This window comes from Lipomyces doorenjongii (genome assembly GCF_038497915.1).
Source record: "Lipomyces doorenjongii strain NRRL Y-27504 unplaced genomic scaffold V1508scaffold_4, whole genome shotgun sequence".
NCBI lineage: Eukaryota > Fungi > Ascomycota > Lipomycetes > Lipomycetales > Lipomycetaceae > Lipomyces > Lipomyces doorenjongii.
The window spans coordinates 95,594-122,323 of record NW_027118071.1 but is presented as its reverse complement, the minus strand read 5'-3'; the positions used below and the strand labels follow the sequence as shown (position 1 = coordinate 122,323).

At 46.3% G+C, this 26,730-nt stretch overlaps 12 protein-coding genes across 12 annotated transcripts; 7 read left to right on the top strand and 5 right to left on the bottom strand.

Moving 5' to 3' along the window:
* Positions 1 to 2,599: 2,599 nt before the first annotated feature.
* Positions 2,600 to 4,218, top strand: V1508DRAFT_409796 (uncharacterized protein). The gene has a single exon (XM_066939212.1). It carries the CDS (start codon positions 2,736 to 2,738, stop codon positions 3,894 to 3,896), a length of 1,161 nt encoding a protein of 386 aa, XP_066798353.1. The 5' UTR covers positions 2,600 to 2,735; the 3' UTR covers positions 3,897 to 4,218.
* A 1,672-nt stretch (positions 4,219 to 5,890) lies between these two features.
* On the bottom strand, positions 5,891 to 6,712 carry V1508DRAFT_409792 (ParB/Sulfiredoxin). The gene is made up of 2 exons (XM_066939211.1): positions 6,269 to 6,712; positions 5,891 to 6,220 (listed from the first exon to the last, which is right to left on the bottom strand). The coding sequence occupies exons 1-2, from the start codon at positions 6,547 to 6,549 to the stop codon at positions 6,046 to 6,048; spliced, it is 456 nt and encodes a 151-aa protein (XP_066798352.1). The 5' UTR covers positions 6,550 to 6,712; the 3' UTR covers positions 5,891 to 6,045.
* A 195-nt stretch (positions 6,713 to 6,907) lies between these two features.
* Positions 6,908 to 8,933, bottom strand: V1508DRAFT_409790 (uncharacterized protein). Its single transcript, XM_066939210.1, has 4 exons — positions 8,719 to 8,933; positions 8,253 to 8,655; positions 7,953 to 8,197; positions 6,908 to 7,901 (listed from the first exon to the last, which is right to left on the bottom strand). Exons 1-4 carry the CDS (start codon positions 8,813 to 8,815, stop codon positions 6,952 to 6,954), a joined length of 1,695 nt encoding a protein of 564 aa, XP_066798351.1. The 5' UTR covers positions 8,816 to 8,933; the 3' UTR covers positions 6,908 to 6,951.
* A 190-nt stretch (positions 8,934 to 9,123) lies between these two features.
* V1508DRAFT_402026 (UNC-50) lies at positions 9,124 to 10,347 on the top strand (the record flags this gene model as incomplete). The annotated part of the gene is made up of 7 exons (XM_066938453.1): positions 9,124 to 9,284; positions 9,335 to 9,438; positions 9,552 to 9,822; positions 9,879 to 9,977; positions 10,034 to 10,113; positions 10,167 to 10,222; positions 10,276 to 10,347. The coding sequence occupies 7 exons, from the start codon at positions 9,124 to 9,126 to the stop codon at positions 10,345 to 10,347; spliced, it is 843 nt and encodes a 280-aa protein (XP_066798350.1).
* A 443-nt stretch (positions 10,348 to 10,790) lies between these two features.
* V1508DRAFT_348776 (programmed cell death protein 2) lies at positions 10,791 to 12,061 on the top strand (the record flags this gene model as incomplete). Its single annotated transcript, XM_066936736.1, has 2 exons — positions 10,791 to 10,904; positions 10,985 to 12,061. 2 exons carry the CDS (start codon positions 10,791 to 10,793, stop codon positions 12,059 to 12,061), a joined length of 1,191 nt encoding a protein of 396 aa, XP_066798349.1.
* A 13-nt stretch (positions 12,062 to 12,074) lies between these two features.
* V1508DRAFT_380355 (uncharacterized protein) lies at positions 12,075 to 15,070 on the bottom strand (the record flags this gene model as incomplete). Its single annotated transcript, XM_066937673.1, has 9 exons — positions 12,075 to 12,653; positions 12,706 to 13,069; positions 13,130 to 13,459; positions 13,517 to 13,833; positions 13,894 to 14,057; positions 14,112 to 14,199; positions 14,255 to 14,426; positions 14,488 to 14,973; positions 15,026 to 15,070. 9 exons carry the CDS (start codon positions 15,065 to 15,067, stop codon positions 12,196 to 12,198), a joined length of 2,421 nt encoding a protein of 806 aa, XP_066798348.1. The 3' UTR covers positions 12,075 to 12,195.
* Positions 15,071 to 15,525: 455 nt separating this feature from the next.
* On the top strand, positions 15,526 to 17,633 carry V1508DRAFT_187569 (uncharacterized protein). Its single transcript, XM_066936152.1, has 4 exons — positions 15,526 to 16,311; positions 16,371 to 16,550; positions 16,604 to 17,212; positions 17,271 to 17,633. The coding sequence occupies exons 1-4, from the start codon at positions 15,642 to 15,644 to the stop codon at positions 17,474 to 17,476; spliced, it is 1,665 nt and encodes a 554-aa protein (XP_066798347.1). The 5' UTR covers positions 15,526 to 15,641; the 3' UTR covers positions 17,477 to 17,633.
* Positions 17,634 to 17,871: 238 nt separating this feature from the next.
* Positions 17,872 to 20,082, top strand: V1508DRAFT_459458 (Alpha/Beta hydrolase protein; the record flags this gene model as incomplete). The annotated part of the gene is made up of 13 exons (XM_066942745.1): positions 17,872 to 17,944; positions 18,040 to 18,183; positions 18,244 to 18,276; positions 18,329 to 18,387; positions 18,443 to 18,512; positions 18,574 to 18,708; positions 18,768 to 18,801; positions 18,855 to 18,940; positions 18,991 to 19,179; positions 19,236 to 19,374; positions 19,431 to 19,548; positions 19,604 to 19,746; positions 19,798 to 20,082. The coding sequence occupies 13 exons, from the start codon at positions 17,872 to 17,874 to the stop codon at positions 19,964 to 19,966; spliced, it is 1,392 nt and encodes a 463-aa protein (XP_066798346.1). The 3' UTR covers positions 19,967 to 20,082.
* Positions 19,969 to 21,247, bottom strand: V1508DRAFT_380348 (Prefoldin subunit-domain-containing protein). The gene is made up of 7 exons (XM_066937672.1): positions 21,018 to 21,247; positions 20,838 to 20,954; positions 20,755 to 20,770; positions 20,590 to 20,685; positions 20,424 to 20,525; positions 20,225 to 20,374; positions 19,969 to 20,165 (listed from the first exon to the last, which is right to left on the bottom strand). Exons 1-7 carry the CDS (start codon positions 21,053 to 21,055, stop codon positions 20,112 to 20,114), a joined length of 573 nt encoding a protein of 190 aa, XP_066798345.1. The 5' UTR covers positions 21,056 to 21,247; the 3' UTR covers positions 19,969 to 20,111.
* A 239-nt stretch (positions 21,248 to 21,486) lies between these two features.
* On the top strand, positions 21,487 to 22,848 carry V1508DRAFT_402020 (uncharacterized protein; the record flags this gene model as incomplete). The annotated part of the gene is made up of 2 exons (XM_066938452.1): positions 21,487 to 22,580; positions 22,647 to 22,848. The coding sequence occupies 2 exons, from the start codon at positions 21,487 to 21,489 to the stop codon at positions 22,846 to 22,848; spliced, it is 1,296 nt and encodes a 431-aa protein (XP_066798344.1).
* Positions 22,849 to 23,089: 241 nt separating this feature from the next.
* Positions 23,090 to 24,269, top strand: V1508DRAFT_409770 (uncharacterized protein). Its single transcript, XM_066939209.1, has 2 exons — positions 23,090 to 23,782; positions 23,839 to 24,269. Exons 1-2 carry the CDS (start codon positions 23,328 to 23,330, stop codon positions 24,041 to 24,043), a joined length of 660 nt encoding a protein of 219 aa, XP_066798343.1. The 5' UTR covers positions 23,090 to 23,327; the 3' UTR covers positions 24,044 to 24,269.
* Positions 23,834 to 26,096, bottom strand: V1508DRAFT_187654 (cytochrome P450). The gene is made up of 3 exons (XM_066936153.1): positions 25,592 to 26,096; positions 24,888 to 25,533; positions 23,834 to 24,835 (listed from the first exon to the last, which is right to left on the bottom strand). The coding sequence occupies exons 1-3, from the start codon at positions 25,934 to 25,936 to the stop codon at positions 24,240 to 24,242; spliced, it is 1,587 nt and encodes a 528-aa protein (XP_066798342.1). The 5' UTR covers positions 25,937 to 26,096; the 3' UTR covers positions 23,834 to 24,239.
* Positions 26,097 to 26,730: the final 634 nt, after the last annotated feature.

Below are 26,730 nucleotides of genomic sequence, written 5' to 3'. Positions count from 1 at the left end.
ACTGATCCCTTGCATTTTTTTTGCTCACATTAAATGTTTTCTTTATTTCCAATAGGCATCATAGGATATTCTGTTCCTAAATTATGTGCTGCGAAATCGATTTTCTCGTTGGGTGCCGTGGCGTGCAAGGTATCGTGCTGTGCAGGCGTGTAGAATGGTACCATGCGGTGTATATATCTGTGCATTTATTTGACATTGCGTAGATAATGTTACTTTAGTTCATTCTCCAAGCTCGTAGTACCAAATGTTCTCTGTATGTCAGCGTCAGTTGTTCGGGCTAACAAGAAGATTCGCGAGACCATTGAAACATGATTGCCGACTGTAAAACCATTTGGTGACAGTGGGACCATATTTTACACTGCGATCCCGTTACACCATGGGCTCAAGATGAGACACAATTAGGCTTGCGCTGACGAATCTGAGTATTTAGAGGGCCAGTCTGCATGGGAAATTAACAGCTATGTCCATTCAACTGCTGCCGCACAATATTTCGCCAGTAGTAGATATTCTCAGAATCACAACATGGGTACCCCATTGTAAAGTAATACATAGCAGTCGAAGTCTAATAGCAATTCAAATTTATTCGCGAGAAGGAGAAACATACATGGTGCTGTCAGCACATCAGCAAGTAAATAAGATTTCGCGACTCGTCGTCTCCGATCTTATCTTTAAACACTCAGGGCCATCTCAGCGGGGCTAAGCGCACTCTGATGAGATGGTAGCGTGATGCAAGTGCGGGAACTTTAGTATTGAATTAGGCTGATTGCGTCGAACGTTGGAGCTAAGGAAGTAACCGACCAGTCCAGTTCCGGAAATTCGGAAAGCGGGTTGAATATAGCATGATTGATACACTTTCGACGAGGCCTAGTAACTGCAGCATCCAGGACCCTAGCCGGTACGCACGACCAAGCTACAATCGATATCGCGAAAGCACAAAAGCACTAGAGGAATTCCCCACTTGCTCACCGGAGGCCAAAGAACTTGTTGGCGTTAGTCCGTGGGGGCCTATTGGTGAGTGCGGAGCTTGTCTGATCCGATTCTGACTCCGGAGTAGTGAGACAGTGTAGGCTCGGACCTTAGTTCTAATATTGGTTCGCAATAATCATTTGAGACTTGTGAGTCGGCGGAGAAACCGGTGGAGCAGGAGTCGAGCGCAAGCGAGACCTTCGTCCACTCGCAGGAGGTCCCACTTCTTAACTGATACACATTTACCATTTTGTCTGGATTTATTGAAAGAACAATTTAAGCTGATTAAATTTTTGATCGGATGCTACTTTTACTCTTGGGCACACCCTCTGGTGTAAGGTTATGTCAAAATTGTACAAGTGCAGAGAAAGATATATCAGAGCTGCTGACAGCCCTTACTGAAAGAGCAGTGACGCTAATCGCAAACAGGAAGCACGAAACCCAAGTAGCTGCAGGCAGTTTACGAGCAAAACAAGCGAGCTGGCGCCCCTACCTCTGTTTAGGGTCCCGGTGCTGTTCCCGGCAGCCACTACCGCATCTGATCGTAGTATATAAGCGATGTACTCTTTGCTCAAGTCCGCGAACGGGATTAGAGGCGCGTGCGTCGATATACAGACGCCACTAGATCATGCGTGCATCGATACGAATAGGTTTTGGGGAATGTGCCATACATTCTCGTTTGTTAGCTATTTCCTGGAGTATAATCAACTTCGTAGCGGCATGACTGGTTCATTCTTAGTATGGGATTATTTAATTACATAATCAAAGAGTTGGATGAAAGTGGACCGTTTTGCATCCGCTGTACACATGCGGATCAGCCGCAACGGACAGCCAGATGGCCAAATTTAGACTATGTGACTAGCCGGTCATAATGAACGCTATGGTGCAGCGCTTTCACCGTGAGATGCCAGCTGTCAATACTTCGTCTTCAGCCGACGTACCGGTATTAAATATAGCAGCATTATCACTACCATAGTCTTAACATTCCACAATTGGAATAGGACGAGGAGGAGGATGCTCAATGACGTGATTTCGTAAGAACCTACCGAGCGATAGCGGCAGCAAAGGCACATGCGGAGCAGTAGCCAAGGTCGCGAGATAAGCGATACCGAATGAGAGGAGATGAGAGTCAGATATGGTAGGACCACCGGGAGCGGCTTACGATCGCCCGCCAGCGATACTCTATACGATGGAGTAGAGTGATGGCCTAGACGAGAGAACTATTGGGAGGAGCGAAATATTTCCCAAAGGGGCATCGGGGTGCGACCTGCCAAAAGCGGAAGTGGGCGAGGGCGCGGGCGCGCGTCGGCAGTCGGCTGGCCCGCAGACGGGGTGTTCAGGTGACAGGTAACGTGCCGTACCAAAAGGTGGGTGATGGGTACTGAGTGCGGCGCTCTCGGGATGCTTATGGCTCAGCACACAAAAGAATAGAGTGCGCCCAGACCGCAGCGTGGTACAGAGCCAGGTACGCGATGTGTCTGTGTAACGCTGAGGACTCTGTGCGTGCGCTGCCGACGGGCGGTCGGTGCGTGTTCCTCAATCGGGCAACGCGCGCGTCTCCGCCTGGCTACCATTCGATCCCGCCGCCTATATCTCCACGTTGCCCCCCTCTTAACTCCTACTCACGTTTCAATATCAACTGCTGAACCTATATTCCCTAACTGACATTTACTGCTACGCCCTCGAGCACGACACTCTTTTCTACAAAATCCTACTCTCGTAACACCGCCAAAATTCCGTCCTCAACGATTCCCCCCAGCTCGTCCGCTATGGATCTCATGAGCATTCTCAACACTGGCAAGCAGCAGCAGAAATTGCTGGACCAGCACACCCAGCATCTTAAGGACGTCGCGCCGCCTACACCTTCCTGGGCGCTCATGTCGCCCTCGCGCTCGATCCGCAACCAGTCTCAGTCTCCGACTCCGTCTCTTGTTAAGTCCGAGACAGACCGCACTTCCGTCGCGTCGCTGGTGTCCACCGTCAACTCGCCTTCACTTATCGGCTTGCCGTCCCCGCGGTCACCGGCAGTGTATCCGGCGGTCGGGCCAAGTAGATACGTGCCTCCGATCAAGCAGGCGCACCAAACCATCGCCGCCCAGACTCAGCAGTCTGCCCAGCATGGGTATGCTCAGGCTGCGTACGGCAATCCTCAGTACGGATCGTACTTGGACTCCCCTGCGCCTATGACTTCTCACTACGCGAACGAGTACTTTCCGTCCTACCAGACTCACGAGCAGTCGTCTTCCTCGAACGCGTATCTCCACGCCTACGCCGCGGCAGCCGCAGGAACTAACCACCAGAGCCAGCCGATGCACAACTTGCAGCAGCAGACCCTACCGCAGCCTATTCAGCCCCATTCACAGCCGCAGCCGCAGCCGCAGCACGTTGCAAGTCCTCAGAACATGCCTACGCCTGCAATGTCTGTAGCTTCGCCAGGCATGCTTCCGCAGCAGTCATACGGCATGAAGCAGTTCCTGTGCGGTACCTGCTCGAAACGGTTCGCACGCCGATCGGACCTCGCACGTCATGAACGCATTCACACTGGTGTCAAGCCTCATGTGTGCGAAGTTTGCAGCAAGCCGTTCATCCAGCGATCCGCACTCACTGTCCACCTCCGGGTGCACACGGGCGAGAAGCCACACAAATGCGACACATGCAATAAAGCATTCTCAGACTCCTCCTCCCTCGCACGACATAGGCGGGTGCATACCGGTAAGCGGCCATATATGTGCAAACAACCTGGCTGCGCAAAGACATTCACCCGCCGAACTACGCTCACGCGGCATTTGAACACGCATGCGTGTGCGTCTGTGCCGATGCAAGCTGTTCCCAATCAGACCTCGCAACAGACATATTATGAGGAGGGCGATGCCTATCATCGACATGCGTACGGTATGGGCAATGTCGCGCCGTTCCATCTCGCGGCTTGATCTCTTCGCAATGGTAATTAGATGTACATATGTTGTTTTGAGTTCGGGATTGCGTTTATTACTGGGCTTACGGTACTGGATCATAAAAGTGTTTGCTACTACTATATTATTTTATACGATATGATAGTTATTGGTTATGGGTCTTGTTTTTGATATCGGGATTGGTTTCTGAATATGTAATTGTATGGAAGTATGAATGAGTGAGCAATGTTATTAATGACGTTGGGTTTAGCTTTGTTTTTGTAAATATTATACGTGGTCGTTGTGAGGTATTTGTTGGATGTTATCTATGGGTTAATATTAATAGATTCTTATATGCTTATTCAGTGCCACTATATATATATATATATATATATGTAGGTGCCTCAAGCGTTAGAGGTCTAGAGAATGGAAATCGCAAAACGTTCAACTTGTACGGCTTGCAGTGTCGTTGAGCAACCGCTGGCAAACACCACGTCGCTTGCCGCACAAGCCTGGCCTAAAAAAGAAAGTCACGCAAGTAACTTTGAACTAGATCGATTGATGACACAGATGCAAAATATTAATCTAAAAATCTAAAGCTATCACCACAGAATTCGGAAATTAGAAACGGGTCTACTGTAAGTTGGCGTCTGACGGGGGGCCCCGCGGCGATTAACCTGAAGCAATTGGGGCCGTTCGGCGAAGTCCGAGCCCATTGACGGGCAAAGTTTGGAAAGATATGTATTTCACATACATACATTCCCTAAATTTCCTCTATGGATTTTGTACTTGCCCCTTGCCAAACACAGGAAAAAGCTGCAGTTTGCGGCTTGAGCAAGGATTGAGGGATTGTTGTAAACCCCGCTCCCCAAACTTATGCCACGAGATTCGAATGGTAAATTTATTTTTTTCCGGCATTTGTTGGTTCAAGAGTTGACCGTGACGTGCCAGAAAAAACGGTCATGTCACGCGGGAAGTAAAAGTTAGACAGGAGCTTGGTACTCGCCACGACCGGTTCGTCGGATCACGACACTTCCGCGGTGACTCGTGACTGAATCTTAAATTCCTCGCATATACTTCGGAGTGACAAAGAAAACAGTACACCAATAAAATTACTTTCTTTTGTTACTTCCCGCTTGCTGGTCTGCGCACATTTTATTTTATTTTCGTCAAGCGTTGCGTAGTTGGACTTGTCAAGCCGGATCGGTGGGCGGTCTGATAAAATCAGATATGACGGGCCTCCTGAACGCCACCGCAGCGGCCCACTCAGCTCAGACTCGCCACTTAAACCAGTAAGTCCGTCCTCAACCACAAATGCCGATTTTCGCTTATGTCGCGTACTTTTGTCTGCTACTGATTACTTTCATCTTTCATTGCTTTTACTACGCAGTGAGATTTATAATTATGCGATGAGCGACGGCATTTTCGCTACAAAGCTGCTGGCGGACACAGTGAAATTACATGCGACGATGATCCTCGACATGTTGAACTTTATAGTTTACTACTACGCAAAGTAGTAGGGGTAGGGGTACATGCAGGTTAGTCCCGACAAGTTTACAACGGCAAAACAGCTTCTCCACATTTGCAGTCATAATCTGAAATTGAAATAGCGAGTTCATTAGGCCACTTTACACTGATTGTACATTTTTCCAACTGTCAAAGATTATGGTCACTAGGGGTAGGGTTGTACAGATTTGTCGCGACTGACGTTGCATGCTCCATATTGCCCTCATACAACAAATAGCTACGGACGAAGGATGATAAACGTAAAACTTCGATGCATGCTGCCGTTGTAGTGCAAATTGTTCTTTAGTTCGGTATTGTCATTATATGAAGTCCGTAATATTTGTTATTCAGTGACCACGTTACTTAATGGGAGCAACACGTGTTGACATTGCCCAACTTGGCTCCGACTCAAGATGTGAATCCGATCCGCTACTTTTGCTCGTGCCATAAAGTTACGAGTTCGTCAATCGTGCTAAGAAGCGAACAGTGGGGCACGAGCTTTGCTAAGTTTGTCGTCTGACCTTTACATTATAATTAATTGCTCATCTGTGAAACTGCAACAATTCAGACTTTTTGCACTCTATTTCTAAAGCATCGTACACTGCAGACTGCGAACCAATATACATCAATCGACATAAACACCATACCCAATGCAAACCCTCTCCTGCTGTATACCCAATCCCTAAACTGCAGTAACCGCGCTGGCCGGCGCATCCGCAGGCCGCTCTTTGAACATTTCGTCCACGCTGCCGCCGACGTACATCTTCAGCATCGATTCTGTTACCGGGACAACTTTGCATTTAACGGTTTGTTTGCCAGTCCGTTCGTATGCTTGAAATCTATGGCATCCTCCAAACCTGCTTCTCATTAGCCCTTGCCTCCGTCACCCAAATGAAAGGACATACCCAAAATACCAATCCTTCCCATTCTTGCGCACACGTAGGACATCGATCGGAGGTAGCCCATCATCTATTGCTTCCGGATCCGTACGCGACAGAGTCTCGATCATGCGCGTAATCTTGTCTTCGTCAAGAACAGGAACAATGGGACGGCGGATCGAGGAGAGGGGGAGGAATGATATCCTGTTCATGTTGCTCGTTTGGATTGACATTGTGGCTGTAGTGCTAGAGTGTAGGCGATGTGGTTGTTCTTGTCCCTTGCTGAATGAAAGTCGTTTAAGTATCATTTGGAGATCGCGCGGTGCTCAGAATCCAGTTCCAGTCTCGCCACGCTCAACTACGCTTCAAACATGTCCATCACAGCCCAGATCAATTCCGCTTTATCACCTTCCTCGGCGAATGTCGCGTTACTGACCCCGGGGCTTACGAAACGCCTCTTACCAATTTTCACCGGACATGTTGGTCTAGCCCTATGCCGCCTTGCCTGTGCCATTTACGGTTGTAAGCGCGGACTCATGACGTTCCGCACTGTCCCAAACACTTTGTGACGTCATTTTCTGCGAGATAAAATAATCCAGGGGCTACCGTTTGATAGTTGACGTCACGGGCGAAATTGTACGATGAACCATAGCTATACTATGCATACCACTATTTACAATTACATTATTACATATTAACAGTACAGCTTGTCATGCGGCAGTGATAATCCAATACTCAGGCCGCCCATCCTCGCAATTCTCAGAAACCACACCCTCACTATCCACAACCTTGCCCGCCCAAGCCAGCAACCTCGGTGTCCATTTCTCTGACCCAAATATATCCGAGTTGAGTTCTGCCAGGGGCGGAATATACGACTCATACAACCGTTCGAAATCTTCGACAAAGTCTTCGTCTAGTTCTTCGTCATTGTTGTAGTGCTGTTGCATTGTGTAGAGCCACACGGTGTAGTCAGGAGGTGTCAAGATGAACAGGTGGCTGATAAGGAGAACGAGGATTTGATCTTCGATGTCAGCGGCACGGATATCTGAGGGTGAAGTCACGTTGAATCCTTGTTTGATAACCTTTGCGAACTCGGAAAACCGTGGTGAAGAGAACAGCAGGTCGAGGTTTATGCCGTAGTCAGGAAGGCTTTGATAAACTTTTGTGCGTAGTTGTGTGACGTCGTCCGTGTCTGGAATTTCCGGTTGAATGTGTAGCTCCGCGTACGTCGCCCGTGCAATTGCAAGAAGTGACAACTTTAGAATCTTGACTTGCTGCGAAATATAAATCATTGTACTTCGCTGTCTCGCACTCGGATTCGCCACGTCAGGAACCGAAATTCCCCGTAACTTCAAACTAAGAGCATTATACAACTTTCCCAATGCATCAAGTTCGCATCGTGTGCCAGCCGTCTTGGACCGCTCGTTGACTATCGCCAATTCCGACAGCTTCTGCGCCTCATGCTTATTCGCGACTATGACACGAAAAAAGTAAAGGAGACCGTCTGGTAGAGGATTCGATTGGGACAGATGGAATATTGTTTCGGACTTGTCAGAGGAAATGAGCTGCACTTTTTCCAAAGACATGGGCGGATGGCGCAGTTTGAGCGTCACGACGTCAAGCTCGTTGTTTTCGATGCAGAAACCATACCCCATCAGTACTGCGTCTGTCAGTATATTTTCCTCAATTGAGTACTGCAACAAACACATACATTCTTCGTTCCCTTTCGGACCATAATTATTGAAAACTTCATCGCCGGCCTCGATGGACTTGCCTGACGAAATCGCAAAACTGTCGGCGGTCACAGTCCAGTATATGGGTACTAGTGGCTTGTGGTTTAGCGAGTCGACGAGCGGGACGAGGACAGGGTAGGAGTCCTCTTTGTCTGTGTTGAACACTATACTCGATGGAAATGATCTTGATGACAGAATCGTGCACGCCCACAGATATAATTCCCTGCACGAAAATTAGTAAATATGTCTCAATGATATGCTTCATCACACGGACGCACCAGCTGAATAAACTTTTATCGAATATGGGTGGCAGGTACATCACCCCGCGCTTCCACTCGTCGATCCAAGCATGTCGCCGCAATTCCACTTCGCCAAATATATTCGTTCCCCTCAACATCTCCATTTCCTCGTGATTGTAATAAAGCGGCGTATCAAACTCTGTCGGTAATATTTTGACATACGCGGCCCACGAGCTCTCACGTCCAAGAACCCGCTGATTGCATAGAAATAAGCGAATAGCAATTTGCGGTGATCGTGAGAAAGGGCAAGAGTCGAGGTCACCCCAGATATATTTGGCCGCCTTGTCGTAGTCGATTATAAGCGAGACAGGGCATGACAAAAGGCGCGTGTTGGAACCAGGAATAGCACACTTGGCGTACGCTGTCGAGCCCGAGGTTTCTGCTGTATGGTAAAGTGGTTATTAGGTTGGAAATTCAGGGAATATATGAAGAGAATACACTGTACATTTAGTGAGTTCTAGAGCTGGAGAACAGTAGCCGCCGTGGGACTCCGCCCACGTCACAAGCTCGTGGAAATCACTCAGAGAGGTCGTTTCGCTCATAATAATCAAACACTCGGATCATTGGCTATCAAGAAGTTAAAGAAGTAGCTGAGATCTGGGAAAAGTCCGGTTATCGTTGTCACGGGCATTTGGATCTCCATTTCAGCATCGCCATAACTTTTAAAGTTCTTGTGGCTGTGAAGTCCAGTATACAAGCCGTCGAGTCCACGTTTTGCCCCTCTACAGTTCAACACAAATATCCACTACCATCCGCATCGTCGGAAATCAGCAAGGTTCTTGTGAAGTCAATGGCACTGTCATCAATTCGAAGGGCACTAAGTCCAGTTGCGGGCGACCGTGCCTCGCCAATGACAATCCTCCCGATCTCGGACAATCCTCCGTTCTCTTCACCGCCCTCGCCTACTGCATCTGTATCCTCTTCCGCGCGACGGCATTCGAGATTTTCAAGACACTCAAACTCCACATATGCGAATTATACGTCGTTGAGGTTACCAGTTGTGCTCCGGAGGTGAGCTACTTACCAAGGACATAAACGTGTACGAGTGTTGACGAGAGTAGACTATTTAAACCGCCTACGTTGGACTTTGAGACTGCGATATGGGAGATTTGTTACTTGTTTATCTCACCGAAAAAGGTGTATCGACAGATATATTATCACGTGCGTATACGCTTTATAGGATTTCTCTGACGCTGATACTGACGGTTGACAGAAACGTAAGCCCTAAATTCTCATAATGTTTAGATTCGGCGAGCTATACTAATCGCAGACTTTCAGAAACAAAAAACACATGGGCTAGGGACGATCCATCTTTCGCGCTACTTTTATCTGCTTTCTTGATGCTGTCGGCTGTTGCTTGGGGAATCGCGTATTCGCCCGGTTTCTTTCCGATAATCCGGCTCATGTTCAATATCGTGCTTATAGATTTTCTATTAGTCGGGTCGATAATTGCGACAGTTGGATGGTTTCTTGCTGGCAGATTCTTGAGACAGCGGAGTACGCGCGGTGTCATGAGCATGTCGCAGCAAGACAACAAGCTGGAATGGGCGTATGCTGATATTACCAATGTCGTTTGCATGTGTAGGAGGCTAATGATTGGTATAGATACTGCTTTGACGTGCACTGCAATTCGTTTTTGATAATATGGTTCTGCCTGTATGTCCTGCAGTTCGTCTTGCTGCCTGTTATAATCAAGGACAATTGGTGGGTCTCCACCGCTGCAATTATTTGATGGCCGCCAGTTATCTAATATGATGTAGGCTCTCGTTGTTGCTTGGAAACTCGTTATATCTGGGGGCGTTCTCGTACTATGTCGTTATCTCGTATCTAGGTTATAGTGGTACGTTTTTCTTTGTATTAGTGGGCTCTACATTAGTACTGACATGAGTTTAGCTCTTCCGTTTTTAGAACACACAGAAATGCTACTCTTTCCTATATTAATATTTGTGGTATGCCTCTAGCGTAACCCCCTTTAATGCTCGTGTAGATTAACAAACTCTAGGTCTTGTTCCTCGCCAGTCTGTTCGGTTTTAATATTTCGAAACATGCTGTAAGATTCTACTTCGGATCATAACTGGTAATTGGCTGATGGCAGAACGAATTCGCTGTCATCCATCACGATTCGTACTTGGCGCGGTTCTAGGTAGAGGAGCGAGCCGGCGACGAGTTTGCAACAATGGCCGAGAGCTGGCCATATGTTTCGGAATTTACGGGCATGGCGTGTGTGTATATAATTTCGATTCTTGGTATAAAGTTGTATGTGCGATGACGGCGTATGACCGAATATATGTTTGTCGGACGAGAATATTGTCTCTATTGAGCTAGGTGGCATTACCCTGGCGTGTAAGCATTATAGTCATCGATCGACCCCTGAAATTTTTTTGCACCTGCAGTATGTACCGAGCGAAGAAAACTGAGGTTTTGGCGGCCAACAAGCAATATTAATCGGCACCGTTTGGCGGATCGACGTATATTTACAACATGTCGAGTCAAGATGATTACGAATCAGATTCCGATATGTCTCTAGACTCGCACTCCGTGGGTGGGAAGACCTCGGTGCTGCTGGGATACCCTGACGAGCCTGCGGGCGACAATGCTTCAGCCTTAGACACGCGGATAGGTGGACTTCCTGTACGTACAGATATATAACTGCTGAGCCAGTCATATGCTATGCTATATTTATCTTTGATAATTAATATTCGTTTACTTAGATTTGGTTAAATCCATCGTCACCACCAACCCTTGGCCTTGCGAAATGCAAGTCTTGCTCATCAGTCATGACTCTCCTCCTCCAAGCTTACGCAGCACTAGAGAACACGCTCTACGAACGCGTGATCTACGTCTATGCGTGCAAAAACGTGGGATGTCGGCGGCGTCCGGGATCAGTAAGGGCCTTCAGAGGAATTATGAGAGATGAAGACAAAATGCGTGCAGTCGCTTACAAGCAGAAAAAAGAGGACGAGCGCAGGAATAGGAAGGCCGCTGAAGCGGCGGAAAGGAGTAGACAGCAGCAGGCTGGCCTTGGGAATGTGCTTTTTGGTGACGGGTTTGGTGACGATGCTAATCCGTTTGGTGGTCCTCCTGGTCCGTCGCTAGAATCGAGCGCGAGGGCGGGTACCACCATGGATGAGGTTGAGCAGGTCTCGGAATCGTTGGAACGTACAAATATCGACGATGCGCATCGGCCGGATGCCATAACCCAGGCACCATTCGAACCGTGGCCGCCAGTGGAGGAACTTGAGAGCTACAAGTCTTGGTTCCTGTACGTTGAGAGCGAGTACTTGACTAACAAGGCCGAGCAGAATATTAACCAAAGAGTCGAGATTTTGGCAAGCACGTCCGGAAGCGGCAATGACGGTCCAGACGAGTGGTCTGCCTTACCCGAAAGTAGCAGCAAGATCGATAGTGTGTTCCAGAATTTCGCAGATACTGTGTCAGACAATCCTGAGCAGGTTGTTCGGTACGAGCGTAAAGGATCACCATTGCTTTACTCGAAGGCAGATGAAATCGGAAGACTTTTCATTAATAGATATACCGGTCATTGCGACAATAGCTTGATACCTCATTGCGAGCTTTGTGGATCGGTCCGAGTTTTTGAGCTTCAGTTAACGCCATACGCGATACAGGTATTGGAAGAGGGAAGCGGCATCGACATCCTTAATGGGATGGAATGGGGAACTATTATCGTTGGCACATGTCAAAATGATTGCGTTCCATCGATGATAGACGAAAAAGGTGTGGGATATCAGGAGGAGTGGGTTGGCGTTCAATGGGAAGAGACAAAATAACCGTGTGCGATTACAAGCTTACTTGCTCTAAATTGCATCTATCCATGAATATGTACATCTGATAGTTTTCTCAATATCATACAGAATGCGACCACATCGTACCCAGTATCTCTAAGTACCCTCAAATGCAAAACCTACAAATACTGAGGCACATACACCTTTTCGTAGAACTGCACAATGTCACCTTCTTGAAAACTATCGAAGTCTTTGAAGGTCATACCGCACTCGTTTCCCTTAGCCAGCTCAGTCGCATCGTGCTTTCCCTGCTTTAGAGAGTCCAACATGCCATCAAATACAACATCCTTGTTTCGTAGTAGACGAACGGTGGAACTGCGCTTGGCGGTGCCGTTAGAAATTCTGCAGCCCGCAATCTTGGTCATGTTCTTCTTCACAGAAAATGTGAATATTGCTCTGACTTCTGCCTCGCCGTTCACTTTAGTCTCAACAATTGGATCCAGCAATTCTGATACACGTTTCGTCACGTCTTGAAGCAAGTGGTAAATGATCGTGTGAGAGACAACTTTGACATTGTGTTTGGTGGCTGTGGCGAGCAAATCTCGGTCCGGATGAACATTGAAGCACAAAATATCAGCTAGAAAACAGCATTAGAGTGTGTCTGTAAGTAGTTTCCAGATATAACTCACCATTTGCAACTTCCGCAAGCAGCACATCCGACTCAGTTGGTGGACCAACGTCTGAGTGAACAACTCTACATTTAACCACGTCGTTACCGATATCTTGTATCGCATCTGCCACGGCTTCGGCAGATCCGCTCACATCTGCTTTCAAAACGTAATTTCGAACCTTTGTGCCGTCGTCATGGATATCTTCAATTAGCTGAGGCGTCGCATTTCGTGTGGCTCTGCGTGAGCCCTTGCTTTGATCAGTAATTTCCACTCGTTCAATACGATCAAGACGACGCTTCTCATTTATCACTTCAATATCTCTGGACGCTTTCTTAATCTCCAGTTTCTTTAGCCTATGCTCCACAACATCTTTCGCGTGTTGCTAAATCAAACATATATCAGCTCCAGTCGTCCAGATCCAAATTACAATAATTCTACATACTTCATTACTAGCTTGCAGAACTTCATCTCCAGCCTCTGGCAGACTTTTCCAACCATCAACCTCAACTGGCTGACCTGGTCCAGCTTGCGTAATTGCTTTTCCATACTCGTCTTTAAGAGACCTGACACGCGCATATCCAGTTCCGGCAACCAAATATGATCCCGCCTTCAGTGTTCCTCTCCGGATGATGACTGTCGCAGTATTTCCTCTCCCCTTCTTGAGCTCCGACTCGACAATCCACCCCTCCGCGTTTCCAGTTGGCTCTGCTCGAAGGTCAAGGACTTCTGACAATGCAATAATGGCCTCTTCCAAATCCGGAATACCTTGTCCCTAAATCTCGAAAATTAGTATATCATTATCGAGTCTAGCCTCAGTGTGACTTCTTACAGTAAGTCCTGACACTGGAACAGCCATAGTCTCGCCTCCGTAGCCTTCGACGTATACTGCATTAGTCGCAAGATCTTGCATGACACGATCGATATTGATATTCGGTTTATCGACTTTATTAATAGCCACAATTATGGGAACATTAGAACTGTTCGCATGCTTAATAGCTTCTTTTGTTTGGGGCATTACCGAGTCGTCAGCGGCAACTACAAGAACGACAATGTCGGTGATATTAGCGCCTCGTTGCCGCATCTTCAAAAAAGCTGCATGGCCGGGTGTATCCAGAAAAGTGATCCGTTGTCCATTGGAGAGAGGAACTAGCAATAATCGTTAGACTAATTGTTAAAAGATCGTAAATAAAGGATCAAAGAACAAACCGGAGAAGGCGCCTATGTGCTGCGTTATACCGCCGTGCTCTGAGGCTGCTATTCTTGACTTTCTCAAGTAATCCAAAATTGTTGTTTTTCCGTGATCGACATGGCCCATGATAGTAACGAAAGGAGGACGAGGTGGAACGGTGTCTTTATCTGTAGGCAGAGGTCTAAGCAGCTATTAGGACGATTCTTGTAACACGCCAAATTCTCTGAACACTTACTGCGCCACTAAATCTCCATCGTCCGACTCTGTCTCAGGTTCAAAGCCATATTCCATAGCGATTAAACTCGCAATTTCATAATCCAAAACTGACGAAAAATAAGTACGCCATATCGTCTATTACCACCAGAAAGCCAAACATACCATGGTTAAAATTCGTATTTTCAAAACCCATGTTCCTCAGACTTCTGATAAGAAGCTGTTGACGGACTCCAAGTAGCGACGCCAAATTACTAACAGTGATAAATGCAGGAATAGGTAGAGTGGGAGCACCTCCACGCTTCCTGTAAGGATCTTTCTTCTTCTTTTTGGATTTCTAGGAGACATTAGCCATCCACGTCTGCAACAGCTGTTAACAGACATTACCGACCGCATACCTTACTTCTAGCTCCTTCGTCATGCTCGTTGCCCAGATCATCAAATATTTCGTCAAGTTCCTCGTCCGCATCATCGTCCAAGTCCAAATTAATGCTTCGAGACTTTCTCGAATCGGATTGATCAATTGCATTGACGTATTTACCCTTAGAACCCTTCTCATCTTTTAGAGAATTTTTGCCATTCTGTTTCTGAGTCTTTTTTCTGTCACGTTCTTTGTAAGGATCTGTGCGGGACTTTCGAGATTTCTGTGCAACCAGTGTCGGCGAATGACGTGGAACTGCACTCTCGATGCCCGGTCGTCTGCCTGCGAGCGATTTTCTCTTATCCAATTCACTCTTTCTCTGTCCCTTTGCAGACGTGAAACTGAAATTGCCAAACGAAACTTCGAACCCACCCGGAGCTGATGTGTTATCCGCGGCTGCATAGAACCTTGGTATACCAGCATGATACCATCGCCGGGTCGGGAAAGAGCATCGCAGTGGAGTCTACGGTGATGTTAGCTTCATGTCTATAGACAATTCTTATAAAATATCGCACCTTATATGCAAGTCCTCCTACGACCTTCATCACTGGCGACATTATGGTAGCAATATATGCAATTATCTTCAAAAATATCATCCGAGTGTCCAATTAAGGCCCCCTGCAGAAGCGTCAAACATATATTCCATATATGTCCTAAGTATTATGTAGTAGGGTTGCATACCCAAGCTCAAGGGTTTGGTTAGAGGTAACAACCTAAATTTTTCGCGAATGCTGTCGTTCACTTGCTGGACAGATGCAAATCACGCAATTAACGCTTTATCAGTTCCCTTTTTTATCGTCGTCTTTTGCCAAGAACGAGCCCGTCTGCTAGCACATCCTTCAACGGAAAATACCGGTGAATTCTCGTATTGTTGTATTGACCATTTTGCTGGAGTGTAAACTGTTGCGCGACCAGCCACGCCCAACTTCGCTTGCCTCACGCATCAACATTCATATTGTCCATCCATTTCAATCCATCTAATCACCAGTGAATCCGGCTAAGAACTCGGCGTTTCAGCCAATTTTGTATCCTTTACATTGATTTGTTGGCAAATCATAAGGATATATCATATTCAGAGCAAAACCTTGCCACGTCTCCTCCCATACTTCACATACTTCACAGCCTTGCCAGATGTCTGGACAACTTCCTGAATCAAGTTCCGAAAATGCAGCGCCGGCCATTCCTCCAGTGAGTGATATGACTATCGAGTCGATCTTGGGCTTAGCAATGGCTACAGGCTCATTGCCGCCTCAGGTCGATCGACCTGAGTCATCTCCATCCCAACAAAACCAGCAAACCCAGTCAGGGACGTCGCCCGCAAGCGGTTTCCATGAGTCAACTGAAAGTTCATACATTCTAGGATCAAATGAGGTTAAAGCCGCTAGTGCTAACTCGTCGAACCCTGTTTTCTTCGTCGACGACTCCAACGCTCCGAATGAACCATCTGTAGCGAAGTCCGCATATTCAGAAGCGCTTCAGCCACCTGTAGAGTCCCATAATCGACCTCTACAATCGCCAATTGCTGCGTACCAAACGTATACGGACAGCGGCTCCGCTGAACCTACTTATGCTGCGTATGACAATGACTCCGACAATAAATCCGAGGAACACGATGACCAGCGCGGACAAGACCGGTCACGTCGTTCATATAAGTCTGGCAGATCTATATCTGCGTCAGAGCTGAAGGCACCATTTTCAGAGTTTGAAGAACAAGAATATGATCGGTTTCTTAGGAGTGAACAGGAACATGTTGCTCGTGGAGAATGGGATAAGTTTCCTCTCGGCTCTAGATTATTTATTGGTATGCAATAATTTTACGTTGCGAATTATTAATCGATCGCGTTCTAATAATGCATATAGGAAATCTTCCGACCGACAGCATTAATAAGAGACAATTGTTCCGCATCTTTTCAAAGTTTGGCGAACTGGCTCAAATATCAATCAAACAAGCATATGGATTTGTTCAATTCTTGAGAGCAGAAGATTGCGCCAGAGCTATCGAAAGCGAACAGGGAACTGTGGTTGCTGGAAGAAAAATACGTATGTTGAAGCTATTATGTTAACTTATGTGAGTGCTACTTAACTTTGTGTAGATTTGGAAGAATCTAAACCGCAAGGTGCAAAACGTGATAAAGGCGATCGCGATCGCTACGGCGATAGTTCACGTAGTCAACGCCGGTCAGAATCGCCTGACGGTAGGGGTCGCAACAGACAAGGACGCGGTGGCAGGACTGGTACCCAAAATAAAGGTGGATCATATGGAGGATATTTAGGACGTCAGGAGCAGGAAAATGACTATGGTGATCGGTACAGACGTGAATTATCGCCTCAGAGAGGTCGAATTGATCGAGGCTATCGCGAACGTTCTCCACCGTCGCGATATCGAAGGTCGCCTTCTCCTGCAGAGGATTGGCCGTTGCCTCGACGGCGACCCGACGAGATTCCAGAATGCCAGATTCTGGTTACGGACAGGGTGGACAGAAATTTCGTATGGTATGTACGAAAAGCATTTGAAGATCGTTACGTCAAGATAGATGTACTTGATATTTCTCCCCGTCTTTCCATGTCCTCGGTCATCCGACAAATGATTATCGAAGGCGTATTTGCTGTGGTATTCCTCAATATGGACTTGCAGAACCAAGCAAAACTTTCTCTTCAGGTCTTTGAGAAAACACCAGGTGTTTCGACTGTTCGGTTTGACGGTGAGCTAGTGACTTATGGCTTAGTTCTGCAGGAAAGTGTAGTTAACGTTCTTTACAGAGTACATGTCCATTGACATTCCTCTTGGCGCCGAGATCGTTGTTAGGACGAAGCAAAAATTGCAGCCCCAGCCTGCGACTGCACCAACGGTACCCACGAATGCGCTCGCTCAGTATTTATTAGGAGCTTTCACTCAACAGCAGCAGCCACTTCCCGGTGCATATGCTGGACAAGTCCCACCAAATAACCCCTACAACATGAATTAGCGATGATATCTGACTATTGAAAGTGCTTTGTAAATAATCAATAGCTTGGGATTTTGGGTGATTGAAGTGTAGCCCCTGGAGAATAATTCTGCGTTCTGTATTATTATGCTATGTTATTACTGCTATGTTTGTGACCTGCACTTAATGTATAGTTTAAATTATTTAACATAATTTATTATTTACATATTATCATCATAAAGAGACAGGTTGAGTATTTATCGCCTGCGTTCATACAAGAAGTTGTCACTTGCTCTAAGTGAACTGTATTGTCTTGGTTTGGACTCCGTGGGAGCGGGAAGTTAAATTATCACGATCGTATTAGCCTGTCGGTGTCTCGGCAATATACTATTCTAGCTAACACCAAACCAGCGTACACGAGAGTCTCTGATATAGATATGGCGGAATTTGAAATAATTGACTCCTATCATGTTCAAGGCATGTTGACAGCTGTCCCCTCATGTCCAGATTGTGGGCTGTAATCTGGGCTTAATATGCTCATCGCGCCCGCCTACTGAGCTCGCCCTACAGATTGCATGAATCTGACGCTAATATACGTAATATAGGGATTCGAGTATTTGAATACCTGTTTGCGGTACCATTAGACTACAAGGAGCCAACAAGCGGGGAAGTTAAGGTGTTCGCCAGGCGCGTGGTACCCATCGAGGAGGCTGACGAGACGGACCCGGACAAGTGCAAGAGACCATATAGTACGAAATAATAGCATCACAGTTACTGTAGACGAGACATGTAGAGGCTGATTTAGTTAGTGATTTACCTTCAGGGTGGTCCGGGTTTTGAATGTAAGACAAGCTTATGAAGATCACTCCTGACATTGGCTGACTGACAGATCAGGTGAGGCTCCGTTGTCGAAGTCCGGCCGTACAAAAGAATTGATTGACCGGGGCTATCAGGTGTGTTCTTGCATTCCTGGGTTTTGTTGGGTATGGAGCGGCTAATATGTAACAGGTGTTGTACCTAGACCAACGAGGAACTGGATATAGCGCGCCAATATCATTCGGTACATTAAAATCGAACGGTAATTGGAGCTTCAGTATATCATCACACGAATATATTCTGACATGTTGTTAATATCACAGGAACCGATGAGCAAAAGGCAAGATACCTGTCTCTATTCAGAGCTGATAGCATTGTACATGATTGCGAGGAAATCCGGAAGGCATTACTTAAGGATACAACTGAAAAGAAGTGGTCGCTGCTAGGACAGTCTTTTGGTAAGTATTCGCAATTCTAATTGGAGTCGTAGAGGAATAATCAATTCTAATAAAACCAGGTGGATTTTGCGCGGTTACCTATCTCTCATTTTAGTATGTGGATCTGGATCGCAGAGTTATTTCATCTTGTAATTAATAATTATCAGTCCGGACAGCTTAAAAGATGTTCTGATAACTGGAGGGGTCCCGCCTCTAGCGGATAGCCCAGACCCAGTATACGAAGCCTTGTACAGTATGTCAAACAGTGAGATTAATCGAGCAATGCTAACTATTTCTCCTCAGAGCGAGTGATCAAACGGAACAAAGCCTACTACGAAAAGTTTCCCAAGGATATCCAGAAAGTTCGCAATATTCTCAGTTACCTAGCCACGCGCGAGGTTCTACTCCCGAATGGAGGTATCCTATCAGTTGAGAGATTTCAGCAGCTTGGTCTTGATTTTGGAAGACATCAAGGCATGGATACTGTACACCGTATGTTTAAGTTGCAACCTCTAGCTAATAGAACAGCCTGCTAATAGAGCTTGTAGAGCTGGTTTCAAAAGCCTCGTTTGATTTAGAAGTTGTTGGGGAGATAACATACAATACCCGAAGTCGAATTGAGAGCGCTCAGGGATTTGATTCGAATATACTGTACGCTTGTATTCATGAAGCAATTTACTGTCAAGGGTATGCATGTTATCTTCATGGGACCTAATAATGAGGTGACTGATGTAATATATCAGGAAACCGAGCAATTGGTCTGCTGAGCGTCTGCGATCACAGCACGGTCGATTCTTTAACTGGCATGTCGTATCAGCGAATAGTGATCCAAATGTGCCAATCTTCTTCACTGGCGAAATGGTAAATAGATTAGCTACCTTATATATGTACAGATATCTAATTACATCCCACAAAGATTTACAGATCGATGTTCAAGGATTATGCAGAACTGAGAGACCTGAAAGGTGTTGCGGAGATCTTGGCAAGCAAGACCGATTGGCCGCAGCTATATGACGTCCCGACACTAAATAAGACTACAGCCAGAGTAGCTGCTGTTTCGTAAGTATTGTGGTAGTAAATTGTTCAGACGCTGTTGCTAAGTGAGACTAGGTACTTTAACGACATTTATGTTGATTTAGATTTATCAGTGGAAGCTGCTTCGCAGATCAATGGCTGCAGGCAATGGGTTACGAGTGAGTTTCTCCACAATGGACTGACTGTGAACCCATCACGGGTTCTAGGAGAGCTCTTCCGATTGTTAGAAAATGACGTAGAGTAAATGTTGACATAGAAATATGTGTTTTATACAATGTGTTTGTACATGTTACTTGTCGCCTGAGTTGGCTTTCTAGGAATTCTAGATTATGTTCTCCCTATATATTACATGTTTATGCACAGACAAGTTGTCTCTTGAGACACCTGCTTTATCGCACGAGTTGCTTCTCTTCCCTTCGCTGTTGCACATCCCAATTGTATACCTACACACAGATTATCAGCATTTGCCTATTAGACACTCGATCCTATAGTTGTTACTTACTCTCGCAGTATTCACCTCGACCGTCGTTATATTTTCTCTGAGAAATTCTAAATCCTCTTGACAAGTCTTCAAAGATTCCTTTGCAGCGTGCAGCTTGGATGTCAATAGGTCTGTGGCTTCGGCTATAGGATACTCCAACATAACATTCGCCTAAATCCTCATCAGAAAAAAATTCAGCAGCTTGAAAGCCGCTACTTACACCTAGCCATAAGTAAACACTGTCGGAGGGACTTATATTGGCCTTAGCGTACAAGGTGTCGTTAAGTTCGTATGTAGTCGTTAATGTGGACTCATCAGCGTTCTATCACAGTAAGATAAGTATGCATTACTATCAAGTCGATTGTTGTACTTAAAAGTAAACTCACCCTTTTTGAATCAAGGAATAGCACGCTATCAAGTGTGTTCTGAATATCCGGGATCTTCTCTTGCAAGCCGGCTGCGCGACGAAGAGTGCTCATTTCCTTCACAAACGTCAGAAAATCGATTCGGTTGATTCCGTGTAACCCATGACTCCAATGGACTATGCATACCATATATTTGTATTTACTATGCAACGGAATTAGCATTTAATCCACTTAATTGATCAACATCAGTATCCCATGCATAGACATACCTTAGCATCTCCTGAAATGATTGCAAGACCGACTGGACTTGGTCCCGATTTCGCACGTAATCCTCCACAACTTCGATAAATGGCGCTTGTGGGATTCCTCGAGGATTGACATAGCCGCTATTTGCAAGATCCGTTAATGGTCTGTATTATCGTGAGCGATGGACACCGTTGAAGACTTACTGTTGGCCTGGCATCTTGGGTGCTGAGGAAGCAGCCATAGTTGCTATGTATTTTGCTGTCTATACACTTCAATTTTAAGGAGACTAATAATGGAAAATAAAGGGTATCTGGTAGGTCGCCGTTGCAAATAATGGGTGATGTATGTCGTACATGCATTGTAGCAGATCCAAATCACTGCTAGCCACGACCACAATTTTCGAAGGCTTGAAACCTTCTTCGAGGCCGCATAATAATTATCAACGAAATTTGGTTTTGGACCCCAGGCTACACATTCTCCTTACCGGAGCAAGTTATAGAAAACCGGCCATCGGAATAACAATTAGACTTTCAACATACATGTTATTGACAGTTTTGCAGGTCATCGCGGGATAAGGTCACAATGGAGACGCGACTTCTCCATAGCAGGTCGCTGAGAGTCCTCAGACCTTCAACACAATGGACACAGCCACAACGAATATGCGCGCATACCATGCGTCAATATCGAAGATGCTATGTTACCAAGAGGGCGAAAAAGAGTGTCCAGGAGAAGGAGGACGCGGAATCTGGGTTGCCGACGGAAGGTATCCCTGTACCTTTGCCCAAACCGTTCCCAAATGCAAGCTACCCTTTCGTGGCCAAGCATTTAACCGCGAGTAAGAAAGATGCGGAAGGAAAGACATCAGTACTGTGGTTGTACGAGAGCCCTGTATCAACGTCCGGACGGTCTAAAGTTTTAGATAGAGCGATTTTGTTGTCGAATATTCCCGGTCCGTATCCGATCATAAATTGGCAGCATTGGGTCAGGTACGATATCAAGACCGCGGACGGGGCGTCAGGAATTCAGTTTGAAGATGGCAAGAAGATACCACCGCTACGAAAATACATTGATGTGATCAAACAGTTTTGGGAAGTGCTCCGAATGCGAAGGTATGTCAACGAGCGCGTCAATCTGCCGTTTCTATTCCACGATTTAGTTGGATCAGTCAACTCTACAGACGCGTACTTTAATCCGACAAGAAACATTGCTCGCAAACTGAAGGACATGCTTCTGTCGACCGAGCGGAAAGACCATGAAGTGATGGAAACGTTGGATATTTATATTCCTGACCCTGGGGAATTGAGTCGTGCCGAATTTCAGTTTTTCAGACGATATAGCTCGCCATTATTTATTCCGACCGTGTCTTCATTATTCTTTTTAGCGCCAGTTGCGAGATCCTTATTGCCGAGACTGGTGGCGTCATTTGAGTTGGGCAAGGAGGTTGTTGCGTGGCATGTCTCTAGATGGGAGAGAAGCATACAAAGTGCACGTAAAGCATTTGCAAGCGGACGTCCAATGCCGACGGAGGACACATTTCGACAGACTTCGCCTCAATTGTCAACGAAGGAGCTAGTTCTTGCCGCCAAGGCATTTGGACTGCTTCCGTCTTGGGTTCCTTCATTTATAATGATCCGTGCTTTGATGGTCGAGAAATTATTCTTCCATATCGCATATTTGAAAGCGGATAACATTTTGATTGGAAAATGGGGAGGTGTATGGTCGATGACTGAGGAGGAACTTGATTGGGCGCTATTAGAACGAGGAGCGTAAGTTTGCCTTTTTTTATGACATTTTTGACCGAATTATTGACATGACATTAACGCGATTAAAAGGCCGATTTCAGGATTAACGTTGGAGCAAAAGCAAACTCAGTTATACATCATCGTTGTCTGCATGACCGACTTGCACTATGGGATTCCATATCTTATGGCGGACAACTCTTTGAGTAGTGAAGAAGCGGATAGAATCATCAGATTGCATAGACTGCTGGGATTTGACGCAAAATTATTAAAAGATAACGAGCATAAGGCGTAAAACCTTCTCACAATGGTTACAACGGAAGGCAATTGTAAACACGCTATGTACTTTAGCAGGAATGTACATTAAAACGACTCGAATGTGTTGGCTATGGTGGAAGTCGGCAGAGTTATGTAAGCTGACAATTAATGCTTATCGCTGTGACGGGTACGGTTGTCTCTATGGTGCTTTTGTATACGCGAAAGCAATGAAGTGATGCCCATAAAATAGTAGCTTAATATCCGTTTAATGGCCGTATGAAGCACGGAGGCACTACCAGTGTGGCGGTTTCAGCACTTCGGCAATTGCAGGCAGCGGCAGGAAGCGGCTCCAAAAGAAGGCTGTGACGTCAGTAGCGACCAAATATATCTCAATCGACATTCGTATCCGCATAATAATAGAATAAATACTTCTGGGATCGCGACGCTACTTCTACATTCTATCTTACTCTAATTGCGTTTTCTATCATTGGGTCCACCGATTGAACACTAATAATCATGCCGAACGAAGTCGACGCAACTCATCTCACTGCAGAGCAGCGGGCAGACTATGAAAGACGAATGAAATATATTGGCCTCGCCAAAGGTGCGACAGCTGGTGCAGGGCTCGGCCTAGGATTTAATTACCTCGCGAAATTGCGCTTCCCGGTCGTCTACAAATCCGTTACATTCCGTGTTGCCACCTTCATGATCCCGTTTATCGGCATGTCTCGAGTAGGCGCCGACCGCGAGTTGTCGCACGCGATCTACAAAGAGCGAGGGGTCTATCAGCGACAAAATGAAGCGGCAACTGAATTCAGCAAATTATCAACAAGTGAGAAAGTAACGGCTTTCGCCTCGAAGAATCGGCTCAGTATCATTTTCGGTGCATGGCTCGCTTCACTCGGAGTGTCTGGTTATATCGTTTCACGTGACAAGTTTATGACGACAGCACAGAAGATCGTCCAGGCAAGGTATGCTGAATTCCGGCTTCTCTGAAATTCGAGTACCAATTGCTAACTCGTTGTAGAATGTATGCCCAGGGCCTGACATTGGCGCTAGTTGTCGCGACGGCTATTACGACCTTGACGAGCAAAGACGAGCCAGAATACCTTCCCGATCCAAATGATAAGCATCATCGTTTGATACACAACCCACACGCGAACCACCACCGCAATCAGGTTGATGAACATTGGAAAGTAGTTCTCGAGGAAGAACAGGGTAGAAAGCGGTGAGTCTAGTGATAGTCGATTGTATACAACGAATGCATTACAGTATTCTATTCTATTCTCTAACTGACATGCATTAATCTTAATTTCGATCAAAAATTCATTTCCAATAGAAGAATCTTACTATCCAATCGAAGCAACCAATAATACCAGAAAGCAAGCCATCCACGCCTAGAATGTGAAAATATGCTTAAATATCCGTCTACCAGCCCTCAAGCCTTGTAACCTTCAGAGGAAGACCGTCCATTGGCTTGGCCGTGACTATGAAGTCCGTGATCACCTTCTGATCAGGACTGATCATCTCAAACTTGTACTTCGCGACAAAAGCAGCTAGAATGCACTTCAACTCAACCTCCGCCAGTCTTCTTCCAATGCAAGCCCGTGGACCTTGGAAGAATGTGCAGAATCCATAGGCATGTTCCATGGGACGGGTATCCCATCGCTCGGGTTTAAACTCCTCAGCGTCAGGACCCCATAGTCTGGGGGACTTGTTAAGTAGGGCAATTGACACTTGAACAACAGTCCCTTTCTTGATGAACGTATTTTCAATGGTAACATTCTCTGCAGCCTCTCGGACGGCAATTGGCAGTGGTGGATGAACACGTAAGCCCTCTCTGAGGACGTTGTTAAGATATTTCAAAGATTCGACTGCATCGGCCGATGTAATGTCGTCAATACCGCCAGGGAAGGCAGCCCGGACTTCCTGACGCAACTTCTCTTGGACATCAGGATGCTGAGCAAGCGCCCACAGCGTCCACGTCAAAGCACCAGTAGTGGTTTCATGGCCGGCCAGCAGAACTACAACGTGTCAGAACATGTGCATAAATCTCAACCAAAAGGATATACATGCACGTCATGATCTGATTCTCAATCTCATCGATTGTCCACTGATGTTCGCTGTCTCTCAACAGGATGCTCACTATATCTCTATCTTTTCCCTCTAATTTCTTCTCCGACATCGTACCGACCTTCTGCATCAGGACAGCGCGACAAGATTCTCTGAACACTTTCTTGGCCTGTTTCATTTTTCTATTAGTCGCAAGCGGAAGATATCTAAACCCTGGAATAAAGCCATTGCAAAGAAAAAAGAACGGATCATCTGCCGGTGTCGAAAGTCTATGATATGCGGCGAGAAGCTCATTGTTCTCATCATCGATCGCATGCATATTGACACCAAATGTTGCCTCACCGATTGCATCAAGTGTCAAACGCACAAATATCGGCACTTGTTCGAACACAGAGGGTCCGTCTTTCGTGTAACCGTCAAAAATGTTGTATACGAGCTTGATTTTATCCATGAATGCGGGGACGAAAGATTTGACGTGGCCGTGAGTGAAGGCGGGCGTTATGATGCGACGCTGAACTTTGTGGTCTTCCAATTCGGCGAAGAATAGCCCGTTGCCGATGATGGCTTTCATGCCTCGATTGATGAATGTGGGCTTGACGAACTTGTAGGCGTGGGTCTGGAGAACCTGGATATGTGCCTCTAGTGATTGCTGGCAAGATTGTCAGCAATAACTTCGCAATTGAGCCTTTAATTGTGAATGAACATACCGTCATTATATAGTCGGAACCCAGCGGTCCGTGGAAACGGGTAAACGCATGTCCCGGGTAGTGCTTCTCCATGTATTCCGCTTGTTCGTAGTTGTGCTCGCCGTACTCGGCATAAGTACCCCAAAGCCAGTGTTTATTCGGGAGAGCGATCATATTCTTGTATGGCGAGACGTAATTGGGGTAGATCAGCACACCATATACGACGCATAGTATCATTACTATAGGCGTAATTGGCAAAAACCAGAGGAGTAAACTCAGAGATGACATTGCTCCCTTGCAGAAAAAGTAGTGCAGGCCGATGTCCAGACCGGCCGCTATAAGGAGCTGCGTCGATATAGCAACCATGATTGCCAGACAATTGCTACCAATTATGCGTATCCGGATATTTCGCGGTCGCCAGAGTTCGAGAAGCTGTGGAGTATCGACAAATTGTCAAATTTGAGATGACAGCTGAGCTTCCTACTTGACAGCGAGTAAAAGACGCAGCAGCAGCCAATGCGGCTTCATGATGACCGACGCCGATAAGCGCATGCATGTGTGATCGGCATTTCGCTCTAGGGCTCCCGAGGCTGTTCTACGATAGGTGGACGACGACTAATCAGGCTTAGTACATGAAATTAAGCTTTGCACGCTAAAGTGTTCAAATATAAATGAAATGTGAAGAAACATTGGGACCCTACCCCGCTAGTCCGCTTTGGATTTAGCTCACTGACCGTACCATTTTGGTGGATGGCAGTAAAACGCGACACTTGCTAGCTGACAAGCCTTACAGTGAAATCTCAGTGGATAGGCCCGCTGTCTCAACGTGCCCTCGCTGTGGTCTTGACGATTACATTGTAGTTGGGCCCATTATACTAATTTTCAAGCTTGGAGAAGAGATTGTCGGTAAAGTGGGTGCCAGATGAAGATGCAAGCAATGCGTAATTCAATGCTGCGTGGCTTCCCTCGACTCGCGAAGTTATAATGATGCCAAAGTTGACATGTTTTCTAATTTGAAGTTTCCGGACACGTCGAATCTCTTCAACGGTGGACCACTGCCTGGTATTACCGATCAGCCTGAACTGCTGTGAGGAACTTTACATTGTCAAGTCGATCACTCCAACAGCCAACGTCCGTCCGAGCAATAATCGGCGGCGCCT

Bases quoted from the DNA above. Each gene is read 5' to 3' on its own strand.
- V1508DRAFT_187569 (XM_066936152.1), top strand. From the start codon at position 15,642: ATGTCTGGACAACTTCCTGAATCAAGTTCCGAAAATGCAGCGCCGGCC. The intron at 16,312-16,370 runs GTATGCAATAAT...TAATGCATATAG, and splicing joins CGGCTCTAGATTATTTATTG to GAAATCTTCCGACCGACAGC. The intron at 17,213-17,270 runs GTGAGCTAGTGA...CGTTCTTTACAG, and splicing joins TTCGACTGTTCGGTTTGACG to AGTACATGTCCATTGACATT.
- V1508DRAFT_380348 (XM_066937672.1), bottom strand. From the start codon at position 21,055: ATGGCTGCTTCCTCAGCACCCAAGATGCCAGGCCAACA. The intron at 20,526-20,589 runs GTGAGTTTACTT...TTACTGTGATAG, and splicing joins TATTCCTTGATTCAAAAAGG to AACGCTGATGAGTCCACATT. The intron at 20,375-20,423 runs GTAAGTAGCGGC...ATGAGGATTTAG, and splicing joins GTGTTTACTTATGGCTAGGT to GCGAATGTTATGTTGGAGTA.
- V1508DRAFT_409770 (XM_066939209.1), top strand. From the start codon at position 23,328: ATGCCGAACGAAGTCGACGCAACTCATCTCACTGCAGAGCAGCGGGCA. The intron at 23,783-23,838 runs GTATGCTGAATT...AACTCGTTGTAG, and splicing joins CAGAAGATCGTCCAGGCAAG to AATGTATGCCCAGGGCCTGA.
- V1508DRAFT_187654 (XM_066936153.1), bottom strand. From the start codon at position 25,936: ATGGTTGCTATATCGACGCAGCTCCTTATAGCGGCCGGTCTGGACATC. The intron at 25,534-25,591 runs GTATGTTCATTC...CAATCTTGCCAG, and splicing joins GTTCCGACTATATAATGACG to CAATCACTAGAGGCACATAT. The intron at 24,836-24,887 runs GCATGTATATCC...GACACGTTGTAG, and splicing joins TGAGAATCAGATCATGACGT to TTCTGCTGGCCGGCCATGAA.
- V1508DRAFT_409790 (XM_066939210.1), bottom strand. From the start codon at position 8,815: ATGAGCGAAACGACCTCTCTGAGTGATTTCCACGAGCTTGTGACGTGG. The intron at 8,656-8,718 runs GTACAGTGTATT...TTTACCATACAG, and splicing joins AGCTCTAGAACTCACTAAAT to CAGAAACCTCGGGCTCGACA. The intron at 7,902-7,952 runs GTATGTGTTTGT...TGACAGACGCAG, and splicing joins TCCGAAAGGGAACGAAGAAT to TACTGATGGGGTATGGTTTC.
- V1508DRAFT_409792 (XM_066939211.1), bottom strand. From the start codon at position 6,549: ATGATACTTAAACGACTTTCATTCAGCAAGGGACAAGAACAACCACAT. The intron at 6,221-6,268 runs GTATGTCCTTTC...AATGAGAAGCAG, and splicing joins GGGAAGGATTGGTATTTTGG to GTTTGGAGGATGCCATAGAT.
- V1508DRAFT_409796 (XM_066939212.1), top strand. From the start codon at position 2,736: ATGGATCTCATGAGCATTCTCAACACTGGCAAGCAGCAGCAGAAATTG.